Below are 14,627 nucleotides of genomic sequence, written 5' to 3' on the forward strand. Positions count from 1 at the left end.
TATCTTTGTTGCTGTCTTATTTTGGAACTGTAAGTGTTAAAGAAGAGAGAAACATAAAAAGCAGTTCAACAGTCAAAGGTAGGTTGATTTTGGAGAAAAAACATGAGAGGGGCTTCTGACCAGCTTCAGTCAGGAGCACTGTCTCTTACAGGCTAAGAGTATTTAAGGTTTCAGGGCGAGAGAAGGCTCTGAATGTTTCTGTGTTGAGAAGTTTACTGCGGGGTTGAAATGTCTCTGGCCAGATGGGAGGTTATCTTGGGGCTGACATCTCTCCAGTCAGTGGGGAGGTTTCTCGGGGCTGGCATGTCTGTGGTCTGGGAGGGGTTTATCTCATGGTTGGAAAGTTTCTGGTTGGAGGTGTCATTTGTGGTTTATGGTGATGGCTGACATTAGCCATTATGCAGATGGCCTTTGGGTTGGATTTAGGCGGTTTTTGATCAAGGGAAACTTTAGAATGGCAGTGCTTGTCCAAGATGGTGATGTTCTTGCTTTGTCAGGATCAACATGAGTGGCAGGTGTGTGACCTAGTTCCCAGTTTGACTTTTCCCTTTGGTTTAGTGAGTTTGGGGCCTCAAGATTTATTTTCCATTCACAGCCTTATTACTATAATTATGAGATAAAATGAAAAGATCTTAGTTGCAAGATAAAATAATAACTTTTGGCATTATTTAAAGAGTCCGTAGAATTTACTTTCATACTATAGAAATAATATCAGCACAATATTTAGGTTTATACAAAACTAGGGTTAAATTTCTCATGGTTAAAATATCTGATAAAAACTTTAGCCGGGCTGGGCGTGGTGACTCACACCTGTAATCCCAGCACTTTGGGAGGCTGAGGCGGGCAGATCACAAGGTCAGAAGATCGAGACCATCCAAACTAACACGGTGAAACCCCGTCTGTACTAAAAATACAAAAAAATTAGCCGGGCTTGGTGGTGGGCTCCTGTAGTCCCAGCTACTCGGAAAGCTGAGGCAGGAGAATGGCATGAACCTGGGAGGCGGAGCTTGCCAGTGGCCGAGATCGCGCCACTGCACTCCAGCCTAGGTGACAGAGTGAGACTCGGTCTTTAAAAAAAAAAAAAAAAAAAAAACTTCAGCCAAATTAAATTTAAAGGAGTTTAATTGAGCAATGAACGATTCGTGAATCCGGCAGCCTCCAGAATCACAGCAGATTCACAGAGACCTCAGGGGTGCCTCATGGTCAGAACAAATGTATAGACAAAAAAGATAAAGTGACGTACAGGAATCAGAAGTGAGGTACATAAACAGTGATTGGTTACAGCTCAGTGTTTGGCTTATTTGAACGCAGTTTGTACATTCAGCAGTCTGTGAGTGGTTGAAGTGTGGCCGCTGGGATTGGCCAATACTCAGCTGTTGTTACAGGCATACTATTAAGTTAGGTTTTCAATTTTGTCTATTAAGCTAGGTTACAGTTCATCCACAAGGACTCAAATATAGGAGTATGGAGTCCTTCTCAGGCCATATTATTTTGCTTTAACATTTCTGAAATTGGTTTCATGTGTTAAGTAAATTATCACTGTTTGTATGATAACTTTTTAAAAATATAAAAGCATATTCAAATAAATAGAATGATATATAGCAGGTTAGATTCTGGAAATTAATTCTTGTAAAACCATTGAGACTATATAGTTCTTGGAAGCTCTTTGTGCACTCCAGTTTGAAGGCTTATGTTTTAAAGCAAGGATAAAGAATTTGGGTTAGTCGTAAATCTCTTTCAAGAGTTTGGATCTCCTTTTGAACCTAGTAGAGTGTCACTGACAATCTTTGGAATAAGGAGAATGACATGATTAGTGCTGTGCTTTAGGGAATAAACAGAATGGGTGGATTCATCTACTCATTCAACAAGTGCTGTATTCTGGATAGTGTGGACTAAAAGGTGCAGAAAACAAAGTTTCTACCATCCTAGAGCTTACATTCTAATGGGAAAAGACAAACAATTATAGGGCAGAGGAAGCAATCAGATATGCATTTGTGTCAGGTGAACAGGGGGATGACTTTGAGTCGGCTAGTGATGGATGCTATTGAAAAGATAAAGCAAGCACTATTCTAGACAGTATGAATACATACCCTCTGTCCCATGGAGTTTGCATCCTAACGGGGAAAGACTAGAAATAAATGAAACAATAGCATGTCAGGAAGTGATAGTAGCAGTACTATAAAAAGTTAAGGAGTGTGTGTGTCAAGGGTAAGGAGTTTTAAGAAGGGGAGGTTTGGGAAACTAGGAGATGACGTGTTGGGAGATCAGAGCCTTGACCTGAATAAAGTGATGAAATACACCCCGTGAACATCTATCTTGGTCAAACTTGTCCAACTCGTGGCCTGCGGGCTGCATGTAACCCAGGACGGCCTTGAATGCAGCCCAATACAAATTCATAAACTTTTTGAAAACATGAGTTTTTTTGCAACTTTTTAAAACCTCCTCAGCTATCATTAGTGTTTGTAAGTGTATTTTATATGTGGCCCACAGCACTTCTTCTTCCAGTGTGCCCCAGGAAATACAAAAGATTGGACACCACTGATCTAGGCAAAAAGGGTTCCAACAAAGGGAACAGCAGTACAAAGTGTAGAGACAGAGTCTGCACGGCATATTTGGGAAAGCAAGACAGCTAGCCTTGCTGGAGCAGCATGAGAAAGCAGAGGAAAAATAGGAAATGATGTTAGGAAAGGTTGCCAGGTAGAAGGTAATGTAAAGTCCTGAGGGCATGGAAGATTTTGCATTTGCTGGTGAGGACAGAGATAATACTTTACACTGATTTATGTATTAAAAGGATCACTCCAGACACTTTACCAAGAAAAGAATGCAAGAGGACTGGGCGCAGTGGCTCATGCCTGTAATCCCAGCACTTTGGGATGCCAAGGTGGGTGGATCACCTGAGGTCAGTAGTACGAGACCAGCCTGGACAACATGGTGAAACCCTATCTGTACTGAAAACACAAAAATTAGCCGGGCGTGGTGGCGGGTGCCTATACTCCCAGCTACTCGGGAGGCTGAGGCAGGAGAAGAGCTTGAACCTGGGAGGCGGAGGTTGCAGTGAGCTGAGATTGTGCCACTGCACGCCAGCCTGGGTGACAGAGCAAGATTCCGTCTCAAAAAAAAAAAAAAAAAAAAAAAAAAAAAAGAATGCAGGAAGGCAGGATTAAGGAGTCTTGCATTATGCCTGTATGGGAGGTTGGTGAGATTTTAAGTGAGGACTAAGCTCTGATTTTCTATCTTGCCCAAATTCCTTCTAAGGTGTCTGGGGAGTCATGCCCTACAAACCATAAATTCTCATCAGATGGATTTTATTTGACCCTGTATATCATGACTTACTTTTCATTCTGACTCTGGCATAATAGTATGAGACAAGGAAAAAAAAATATTTCCTTGCCATACCTTGAAATTGCCCTGCAAAGTTTCTTGTGGGAAAAATCCACGTTCTATACAGAATCCCCTTCCCCCTTTGTTTTTCTTCCTTTCTTTGCAGATCCAGTAAGATAATCAACTAAGAGCCAGGCACCCTTTTAGGTCTCTTAAGAAACATGTTACAACCTGCTCTCTCTCTCTCTGAAGTCTGCTGTCTGAGAGATTCCTCTGCACAATAAAACTTGGTCTCCATAATCCTTTACCTTAACCTAAACATTCCTTTCCACTGATCCCAGGTTTTCAGATAAACTCCACCAATTGTCAGTCAGAAAATGTTTAATTTTATCCATAGCCTGGAAGCTCCCCTCCACCCCACTTTAAGTTGTCCTGCCTTTCTGAACAAAACCAATGCATTTCTTAAATGTATTTGATTGATGTCTCATGCCTCTCTAAAATATATAAAACCAAGCTGCACCCCGACCACCTCGGGCACATGTTCTCAGGACCTCCTGAGGCTGTGTCGCTGGCCAAGGTCACTCATATTTGGCTCAGAATAAATCTCTTCAAACATTTTACAGAGTTTGACTCTTGTCATCAACCTAAGTCAGGGAAGGAGGGTCAACTGATAATGACATCTCATGTGTTTCTAATGAATGCTAGAGTTACAAAATGGGAGACAGAAAACAAATTCCTAGGACCCTGTGGAGGGAGCGTAACTTGGAAACTGAATATAAAGGCAGCATGTTTGGGGAGGATGGGAAAATGGAAGACAGCTCTGAGGCTCTGAAAATTGGTAATTAGAAGGACTGAAGTACCATTGCTTACAATAAAGAAATTACGACAAGTTGGGGAGAGAAAGGGAAAGATGATGAGTTGTGATTATGTTGAGTATATCTAGATGTCAATATTTTACTGATAAAGATAATAAATTTACTTGTCTCCAAACAGACAAAAGTTGAGGCTATTTTTATGTCTCAAGGAAACAGCCAGGAGCCATTGTTTAGGAGTGTTAAAGCAAAAATACGCAAAAGGCAATTAGCCTGGGGTGGTTGTGTAAGTGGAGCTCTTATGTACGCACATAGGAGCTTATCTTGGAAACAGTTCTTGTAACTGACTTATTAAAACCCACCAGCCTCAGGCAATCACAAACAGCCAACAGGATGACTGGTTATACAACTAGGGACCTCCCATCAGACCACAGCCATATAGGTAAATGCCTTATTACACCATGACCAAATAAGGCAAACGTAGCTGTAGCCAATTAGGTAATTGCCTTACTTTGTTTTTATGTTTAGTCTATTGAAGCTTGCTCTCAGGCCACTGGAGCTGAGCTTTCTGAACACTTCTGGTTCAGAGTGCTGCAGATTTATGAATTGTTGTTTGCTGAAATAAGGTGTAAAGTTTATTTTGTCTAAAGTTTTTAACAGGAGTGATAATTCAGGCAAAATGTTCACATAATAGTGGGAAATCAAAAGCTTGCGATACAGAAAAGTGAGATATATTTGTAAACTCCTTTAACAAAGGCATCCTAGCATAAGCATGGCTGTAGAGCCAGACTGTCAATGTTCAAATTGTTTCTGGGCCTTAATTTCTTTATCTGAAAATCGTTAACAGTGGAACCTAGTTGATATGGTTGTTGTGGAGCAAGCGTTCTTAATCTGGAGTCCATGAAATTTCAGCATCTGTGAACTTCGTATTGAAAAAATTGTAACTTTATGTCTATTAACCTCACAACAGTTTCGTTTCTTTGAATTATAAAGGCAGGCAACAAACCACAGTAGTTTTATCAGTACCTACAACTTTGTTTCCTATAGAAATTAAAGATATTTTCATACTCAGTAAGTTGTTGCAGATATCTTGAACAATTATACGTATATATTCCTTAAGTATTATATATATAATATTTTTATATTCTGTATATATTTTTGGAGACAGGGTTTTGCTCTGTCTCCCAGGCTGGAGTGCTGTAGCATGATCGGAACTCACTGTAACCTCAAACTCCTGGGTTCTAGTGATCCTTCCAGCCTCAGTCTTGGAACAGCTAGGACTACAAGTACTCCCCACCATACCCAGCTGTTAATTTTTTTTTTTTTTCGTAAAGACAAGGTCTCACTATCTTGCCCAGGCTGCTCTCCAACTCTTGGACACAAGCCTCCTGCATAGGTCTCCCAAAGCATTGGGTTTACAGGTGTGAGCCACTGTGCCTGGCTAATCCTATGTATTTAATTTCATGCGTTTAGAAATATGTGCTATTTTAAGACTGCGTCTACAGGTTTTATCACGTTACCAAAGGTGTTCATGGCACAAGTGAAGAAATCTCTAGATAGAGTAATAAAAACCATGATGCATTAGAACAGATCAGGCCCATATCAAACATTCAACATACAGTCTGCTGCTATGGTTTTTTTTTTTTTTTTTTTTTTTTTTTTTTTTTTTTGAGACAGAGTCTCATTCTGTCTCCCAGGCTGGAGTGCAGTGGAGTGATCTCGGCTCACTGCAACCTCTGCCTGCCGGGTTTATGCCGTTCTCCTGCCTCAGCCTCCCAAGTAGAGGAACTGCAAGGCGCTCCACCATGCCCGGCTAATTTTTGTATTTTTAGTAGAAATGGGGTTTCCCCATGTACGGCAGGCTGGTCTCGAACTCCTGACCTCAGGTGAGCCACCTGCCTCAGCCTCCCAAAGTGCTGGGATTACAGGCATGAGCCACCATGTCCAGTCTGCTATGGTTGTTAAAATATTCACAGAATAGAAATTGAAGTAAGTCTATTCGTTTTTATATTAAAAGTAGCTAGTACGGTGCTCTGTACTTATGCACTCCCTGGATGCTGAATGAGTCACTGAATGAAGTGGAGTCTAGGTTGTGCCTCAGGCCTTCCAGTGGGGCTGGAGGGAACAGTTGTGAAGTTGTGGGGCGGCTTCTGTGCATCGGGGGACTCTGGAGTATGTTAGATGGTTTCCCAGGGCTCTGAAGTAGAAGAGCTGTGTTCCTAATAATGATCTCAATGGGAATAGAGATTGCTGGGGACCGCAGGGGCCAGGTTGTCATTCCCCAAAGCTTCCCCTTCATCATCCAAGAAGGCATTCAGGTCTTTCTGTGCGAGGCCCCAGGTAAAGTGCTGGACTACCCAGTAATTGGGTTCAGTAGCAGGATGGCCTCAGATTGAGGTCCCAGGGCCAAACGACCACTCCTCTCCTCAGCGCGGGTCCGGGAAAGGCAAGCTCCGGGCGGCAGCGCACGCCGCGCCCCCGAAGCCTGGCTCCCTCGCCACGCCCACTTCCTGCCCCCATCCCGCGCCTTTCCAGGTCTTCTCCCGGTGAACCGGATGCTCTGTCAGTCTCCTCCTCTGCGTCCTCGGCCGCGGCCCGGGTCCCTCGCAAAGCCGCTGCCACCCCGGAGGGCCCAGCCAGCGGGCTCCCGGAGGCTGGCCGGGCAGGCGTGGTGCGCGGTAGGAGCTGGGCGCGCACGGCTACCGCGCGTGGAGGAGACACTGCCCTGCCGCGATGGGGGCCCGGGGCGCTCCTTCACGCCGTAGGCAAGCGGGGCGGCGGCTGCGGTACCTGCCCACCGGGAGCTTTCCCTTCCTTCTCCTGCTGCTGCTTCTCTGCATCCAGCTCGGGGGAGGACAGAAGAAAAAGGAGGTAGAATGGATCCCCTTGGCCTTCCCCTGTGGGCGGGGGCGGGCCAGGGTGGGCCGCGTTGCCAGGCAGCCCTGCCCTGTTGCTAGGCAGCCTGGCCGCCGGCGTGGGCGATGCCGGCGGTGGGGCGGGAGCCGCGAGGGTGGGAGGCCCTGGGGCGTTTTCGGGACGTGGAGTTAGCAGGGTTCTGACTTGAAAAACGACGGCAAAGCGTGTTCTTGACTGCTTCTGAGCACCTCACACCTTTCAGACCCTGGGCGCCTTTATTCCCAGCTGGAAGCCCAGCTTAGAGCAATGGTGTCACTAAAAGGGGTGTGTTGGATGTGAAAATACCCTTTAGAAGTATTTATAAGCCTGCAGGAAATATGTTTTCCTTATTTTCTTACTCTGCTCCCTTCATTACCCATTTCAAGAAGCAACAGAACCTGTGCAGAGTGTGTTTTAAGTTACTCTGTATGTTTATTTTTGTTTATGTTGAACTCGGTGTATACTTGTGAGAATAAGCTTGCGTTTTTTATTTTGTGCAAGTACAACAGAACATATTGAGAGTGTGTTTTAAGTTATCCTGTATGTTTACTTTACGTTGAACTCAGTGTATACTTGTGAAAATAACCTGCCATTTATTTTATGTGGATTTATTTCTGAAGTTCGTTCAATCTGATTTCAATCTTAATCCATCATTAACTTTGAAAAGGTTGAGATTTGAAGTGACTGGTTGTATTTAAAGTAGGTGGAGTGTTTGTAAGTTCTAATTATCCATCATGGATAGTTGATCTAGCTGCTTCAGCAAAAATAGTTATTTCGGGAATGTGACTAGGCTTTCTAATTGTGGACCATTTTGGTGAGAGTTATCTGCTTACATAATTGAAGATAGTTTTTCCTGGTTAAGTTGTACACCTACACAGGGCTCAAAATCTGAATTGGGTTTAAGATATTAACAAAATTTTAATAGCTGGGTAGAGACAGTGAAAAAATACCCTCATATGCAGAGTGATTGTTTCCCTTTCTCTTTATTCTTAGTCTGAAACAAATATTGTGTGTTCAATTTTAACTAATGTACCTCTCTTCAGCTTTTAAATTTTAACATGAAAGTAGGTCATATGAAATTATTGGTGAAGTTCTGCTAAGGGATTTAGAGAACCACTGTTAAACTGAAATTGTATTTACAAATATAAATTAATGATTTTTTTAGCACTTGGTATTTGTATACCATATTCCAAGAGTTTTAGATTTAGTAGTTCACGAGAAAGGTAGAAGAGTGAAGAAAAAGTAGACAGTTTTTTTTGTGGATTACCAAAGCAAAGGGCAATAAAAGATGATGAAGAACTCCATGGAAATTGTGATGTTTTATCTCCTAGGATGATCCCTAGGACCACGCCAATTTTCATTTGAAGGGTGTGAACTCCAAAGTATTTTAAGACTGATCTCAATCAATTTTTTTTTTTTTTTTGCCAATGTTAAGGATGCACTGGTGACACAGCCTCTGGAGGTCCTGATGGCAGGTGCCCAAGATGGTCAGGGTACAGCTGGCTTTTATACATTTTAGAGAGACATAATACATTGATCAATACATGTAAGGTCTACATTGGTTTGATCTGGAAGGGTGGGACAACTCAAAGGGGGAGGGGCATCCACGTCATAGGTAGATTTAAAAATTTTCTGATTGGCAATTGGTTGAAAGAATTGTTATTAATAGAAAGGAATGTGGAGACCAAGGTTTTATTAGCCAGATGAAGCCTCCAGGTGGCAGACTTCAGAGAGAATAGATTGTAAATGTTTCTTATCAGACCTAAGGTCTGTGTTGATGTTAATGCTGGTTGGCTTTTCCAGAATTCCAAGAAGAAGGAGGGTATAATGAGCATGTCTGGCTCACTTTTCCCATTGTCGCCTGAAGTGGTTTTTCAGGTTAGCTTTGGAATGTGCCCTTGGTGGAGAAGAGGGGCCCTTTCAGATGGCTGGGGCAGAGGTCGGAGGGTGCTTACATTTTTGTTTTTCGTTTACAAGGGGAAAAAAAAAATCTAAAAAGTGTACATGTTTACAGCATCTGAGTATCTCCAATAATAAGATGACTTTAATATGTGAAAACATTTGTGGATTTAGTATAATTAAATCTAAATTACAGTAACATGTTTCTGTTAAAATTTTTTCTCGAAATATATTTTTAAAATGAAAAATTAGGGAGAACATTGTTGAGGATTAAAAAAGTTTTTCTTGCAAATTAGTTTTATTTCTCCTAAGTAGGAGCACTTGATTTCACTGTATGACAGTATTACAGTGTATGTGTATTTTACTGAAGGAAAAGAAGAGCAAAATAAGAGCTTAAATAGTTGATGTTTTCAAGACTGTACTTTCAGGGATCATTTCTATAGTTTGTTAAATACTTGGTGTTCTGATACTTTACTCAATAAGCATGCGTATCTCTGAAATACAGGCCATTCCGTATCTGGTACTCACTAAGTTCACAAACTGATCTCTTCCAGTAATGGAAGGGAAATACGCTATATTGGAAAGTGTGGTTGGTCACCAATGTGGTATTTTCCTAGTGATAGCCCAGGGTTATTTTGACAGTATGTGGTCTCTTTCTGTCTAGCTGACTTTAAAACCTGATGCCTATGATAAGATTTGGCACAATGGAACCTGAAAGTGTAGCAGTTGAAACTTAATTTACTATTAATATAATAAATATTATTGACATATGTACCAGAGTAGTTGATTTAGCATGAACAGTGTTTTTCTTCCTTCTAGAGGGGAAGCCAAACTGAAGTCTTAAGTTGAGCCTGCAATCAGGAATGGACATTAGTTGATTTAAAGGAAGTAATATTTAGTAGTTATGACAGTAATACCACCATGGATGGATTTTTAAGTCAGACAGATAGATGGTCCAGTTACAACTCAGCCTCTAATTTTATGACATCAGGCAAACGACAAACTCTCTGCATTTCAGTTTGCTTGCTTTAAAATATAAATATAATACCCATATCTCAGGTATTATGTATACATGTATGTAACATGTAAAATATGTAACTATATGTATATAAAGACTGTATATAAAATGCTTAGTGCAATGCGTAGGATATAACAAATGGTCACTAAGTGGTAGCTGTTACTATGTATTCCTCATTTAAATGTAAGCATTAGTATAATGAGATCCTGAAATGCGGTAAGATTTTTTTGAATTGGTTTTTTTTTTTTTTGCTAAAGAAACTAACTTTATAATAATAAATTATATGGTCTCTGGAATAGTCTATTGCTTATCATGAAACACCGAGAATTCCAAATTCTCTTACGTTGTTTGAAAATTTCCCAGGAAGAGATTTTGTATCATAGAAGACTTGGTGATATCCCATGGATTTCTGTGTGTGTGTATGTATGTATTATGTATATGTTTATACACATACACATATGCTTCTTCGTGAAGACATTTTCATTCATTAAAAACAATGTTTTGGCAGTTCGGCGGTCCCGCGGGTCTGTCTCTTGCTTCAACAGTGTTTGGACGGAACAGATCCGGGGACTCTCTTCCAGCCTCCGACCGCCCTCCGATTTCCTCTCCACTTGCAACCTCCGGGACCATCTTCTCGGCCATCTCCTGCTTCTGGGACCTGCCAGCACCGTTTTTGTGGTTAGCTCCTTCTTGCCAACCAACCATGAGCTCCCAGATTCGTCAGAATTATTCCACCGACGTGGAGGCAGCCGTCAACAGCCTGGTCAATTTGTACCTGCAGGCCTCCTACACCTACCTCTCTCTGGGCTTCTATTTCGACCGCGATGATGTGGCTCTGGAAGGCGTGAGCCACTTCTTCCGCGAATTGGCCGAGGAGAAGCGCGAGGGCTACGAGCGTCTCCTGAAGATGCAAAACCAGCGTGGCGGCCGCGCTCTCTTCCAGGACATCAAGAAGCCAGCTGAAGATGAGTGGGGTAAAACCCCAGACGCCATGAAAGCTGCCATGGCCCTGGAGAAAAAGCTGAACCAGGCCCTTTTGGATCTTCATGCCCTGGGTTCTGCCCACACGGACCCCCATCTCTGTGACTTCCTGGAGACTCACTTCCTAGATGAGGAAGTGAAGCTTATCAAGAAGATGGGTGACCACCTGACCAACCTCCACAGGCTGGGTGGCCCGGAGGCTGGGCTGGGCGAGTATCTCTTCGAAAGGCTCACTCTCAAGCACGACTAAGCCTTCTGAGCCCAGCGACTTCTGAAGGGCCCCTTGCAAAGTAATAGGGCTTCTGCCTAAGCCTCTCCCTCCAGCCAATAGGCAGCTTTCTTAACTATCCTAACAAGCCTTGGACCAAATGGAAATAAAGCTTTTTGATGCAAAAAAAAAAAAAAAAAAAAAAAAACCAAACAAACAAAAAAAACGTTTTGTTATATTCCCTATTGGAGAATGTGGTTGAGAGAGTTAAGTGAATAGGCAAAGAAGATTGGAAATTTGTATAGTCACTTTTCTTAATTACATTGAATATAGTCATTAAAAACTGATTTTTGAATCCTCACTGATGTTAAGTGATGTGAATTTCTGGGAGACTTTGGCTTTTTAGTAGTGTATCATTTGCCTATTTAGTGCGTCTTGTGTTTCTTTTATTTTGACAGTTTCTCTCTTTCTAACTTCATTAACACTTATCAGTTAATCAGCTTCATTTAGAATTGTTTTAATTTATAATGACCTCTTCTGATAATGTGAAAAGAGCTCCAATTCTGTAATTATTTCCAGTACACTTATTGACTGTGCCATCATCAAAAGCAGCTGTTATAATAATTAATTTATCTTATCTGCAAAGAATATGAGTAGCTAATAGGCCATGATATGTAGGTAATAATGAATATGCAATATGAAAAATTGAACAGCTCATATTTTCTAAGCGATCAATTGTTTGACTAAATAAAACATATTTCAATTGCCTTTGACGTAACTTCTGTATGTCATTAATGTTTTTAAGTGCATTTTATATTGGGTTGTATAATATCCAGTTAGTTTTCGTGGCGCAGCTGTGAAACAGAGACTTTACTATCTTAGCAGATGATAAAAGGGGAGAGGAGGGAGGTAAGCAATGCATGTTACCTTTAAGCAGAGAACTTAAGTGGAAGAAAAAGTTTGCAGTGATAACACAGGAAATCATGGTAGTTATGCATTGATATGTATGCATATATGCACAGAATATATAGGTGCAGGCAATGTGATTTCACTTAGGTTAGATTATATGTATGACCACCCCTTGAAGCGTGATTGGAAATAGCCAAAGCTGCTTGTCAGGAATGCCATAGTGTCACGGATGATGGCAGAAAACATGGGATTCTTGTGTCACAGATGAAGGATAGTTTATTATAGCAATAGAATAGTCTTTATGTACATATGGTTCTATATTTTACATGTTACATACATATTATGTGTTACACACATGTATACATAATACCTAAGATGTAGGTGTTATATTTTTAAAACAAGGAAACTAAAATTCAGAGAGTTTGTCATATGCCTGATGTCGTACAGTTAGAGGCTGAGTTATAACTGGACCATCTATCTTGGTGGTCAGTATTACTGTCATAACTATTAAATATTTCTTCCTTTAAAGCAACTAATGTCCACAGCAATAGGTAGTTTATTACCCAGCATTTGTACTGGTTCCTTGAGCTTCAGTTCACATTGAGCAACATGAGGGGGTCTAGGTGATGCCCACTCATGTAGTGAATTACACTGCAGGAGAGGAACCTTGCATTTAAGAAACCAAGGTCTTTAAAAATGGACAGTAAACTTCTTTGACCTCTAAAGGGAGACGTTATCTTTATTAAACTCAAAAGTAAACACTCATTTTTCTGGAGGGGGACTCTGTCTTCTTTGACTATGTGCTATATGCAAATATCCTTGAAAAGATGGTCCAGAACAAGTCAGTCAGTCCCTGCATTAGCAAGTTGTGTTAGAAACACATGAGGAATTGTCTGTCCACGTTAAGAGATAGGAGCTTGGTCAAAAGAGAACATTTTCAGGGTATTTTTCTCCACATGCGCCACCAGCATGTTTAGTCCCATATATGTGCCCTCTTCCACACATAGGGCGCAGAGAAGGGGAAAGAGTGGAAACATAACTCAAGCTAAAGAGTAATCAACTCTTAACCTTTTGCTACATTTACTTTTTCATTATCTCCCTCTTTAGCCCTACATATTCATCGATTTTAGATGTGAGTGTGGTCTGTTATGCCTGTGACTGCTGTAGATTATTTCAGTGATCTTTAGCGTTTATTTAGCATATCAGACTATCTCAGACTATCAGATATCTCTGATATTTGGCATATCAGACTATAAATTGCTCATCTCCATAAGAATTCCTCCTGGAGTATCATGCTAATCCTACCAGGATAGAAAATTTACTTTTGGTTAAGTGTAGGAATAATGTGTTCCCCAGCTGGAAAACAAGTACATAAACAAAGGTTTATTTGTTATATAACAGTGTGTGTACGCACATATTTGCATGTGTGTATGTGTGTAACAAATGGATATTTCTCCTGGTCTCTATCCAGTCTTTATTTCTATCTGTTGGGCAAGATTTCTGCAGCTTCACAAACTGAGCATGTCTGAAAGGGAACTCTTGATCCTTCCTTCGTCACATCTGGCCCATCTGTTTTCTCATTGCTGTTTTATGGAAAACAAATTTTAACATTCTGGCACATCAGTTTTTATCTAATCACTTGCCAGTATAATACAGCTTTGTAGTTCTTACCCTGTATTTTGCAGACAGTACACAGGGATGCTGGCTTCACATAATTTCTTGGGGAGTTGTACATGGACTATTTTACAACAAGTATTACTGTTTTTTTTACATAGAAAAGTAAGACATATATAAATAGATTGAATATTAAGGCTTCAAAGATGTTATTCAGAAGAATAATTTTTTCTTTTTTCTTTTGGGAGACAGAGTTTTGCTCTTGTTGCCCAGGCTGGAGTGCAATGGCGCAAACTTGGCTCACTGCAACCTCTGCCTCCTGGGTTCAAGCAATCCTCCTGCCTCAGCCTCCCGAGTAGCTGGGATTACAGGCATACGCCACCATGCCTGGCTAATTTCGTATTTTTAGTAGAGACAGGGTTTCTCCATGTTGGTCAGGCTGGTCTCTAACTCCCGACCTCAGGTGATCCGCCCGTCTCGGCCTCCCCAAAGTGCTGGGATTACAGGCATGAGCCACTGCACCTGGCCTAGAAGAATAATTTTTTTCATGGTAGTTGGTATCTGTTTGCCTGCCTGCCTGCCTGCCTCCCAGTTGGCCTGTCTCTATTTCTTTTTAATGTTGGAAGGCACAAGGTCAACAGTAAGTTTAGAGAGTGTTTTGAAATGTGTTATAAAAGTCTAAGATAGAATAGCATCTTGTTGTCATTTAATGAACAGAAAAAAGTTAAAAATATAGTGAATTATTTATGGTATATTTTTTATTATTAAAATTTTGGTTAATCATGTAAAGATACCTACCAAGTTTGATATTTGAAGGTGAAAAATAAATTTTCTTTCCCCTTGATGTTACCATGAGAACTCAAGTACCTATAATGTAATGGAAAGGGCACTTTAGGACAGGTTAAATAAGTTGTAGCACTGATTTTATTTAATGGAAATATTTGTGATTTTAGAAGTATAATTTTTAGAA

General features: G+C 41.0%; 2 protein-coding genes across 9 annotated transcripts in view; both read left to right on the forward strand.

Moving 5' to 3' along the window:
• TUSC3 (tumor suppressor candidate 3) overlaps positions 1-14,627 on the forward strand; it is a 367,133-nt gene that overhangs the window by 116,667 nt on the left and 235,839 nt on the right. For 2 of the 8 annotated variants that reach the window (XR_010159214.1, XM_054656573.2), the window contains exon 1: positions 6,659-7,004. The exons of 3 other annotated variants lie outside the window; for them this stretch is intronic. Coding sequence is in view for 3 of the 5 variants with exons in the window: in XM_054656573.2 (XP_054512548.1) it covers positions 6,867-7,004 (138 nt within the window). In the remaining 2 variants the exon portion in view is untranslated. Of the gene's footprint in view, positions 1-6,522; positions 7,005-14,627 lie in introns of those variants that run through there. 3 more of the 8 variants (XM_001140529.7, XM_009454839.5, XR_010159215.1) reach the window with 3 other exon arrangements.
• On the forward strand, positions 10,261-11,305 carry LOC458071 (ferritin light chain-like). The gene has a single exon (XM_063816168.1). The coding sequence runs from the start codon at positions 10,442-10,444 to the stop codon at positions 11,174-11,176; it is 735 nt and encodes a 244-aa protein (XP_063672238.1). The 5' UTR covers positions 10,261-10,441; the 3' UTR covers positions 11,177-11,305.

The sequence above is a fragment of the Pan troglodytes genome, chromosome 7, assembly GCF_028858775.2.
Source record: "Pan troglodytes isolate AG18354 chromosome 7, NHGRI_mPanTro3-v2.0_pri, whole genome shotgun sequence".
NCBI classification, from domain to species: Eukaryota; Metazoa; Chordata; class Mammalia; order Primates; family Hominidae; genus Pan; species Pan troglodytes.

Excerpts from the sequence above, each read along its gene's own strand:
- LOC458071 (XM_063816168.1), top strand. The coding sequence starts at position 10,442 with ATGTTTTGGCAGTTCGGCGGTCCCGCGGGTCTGTCTCTTGCTTCAACA.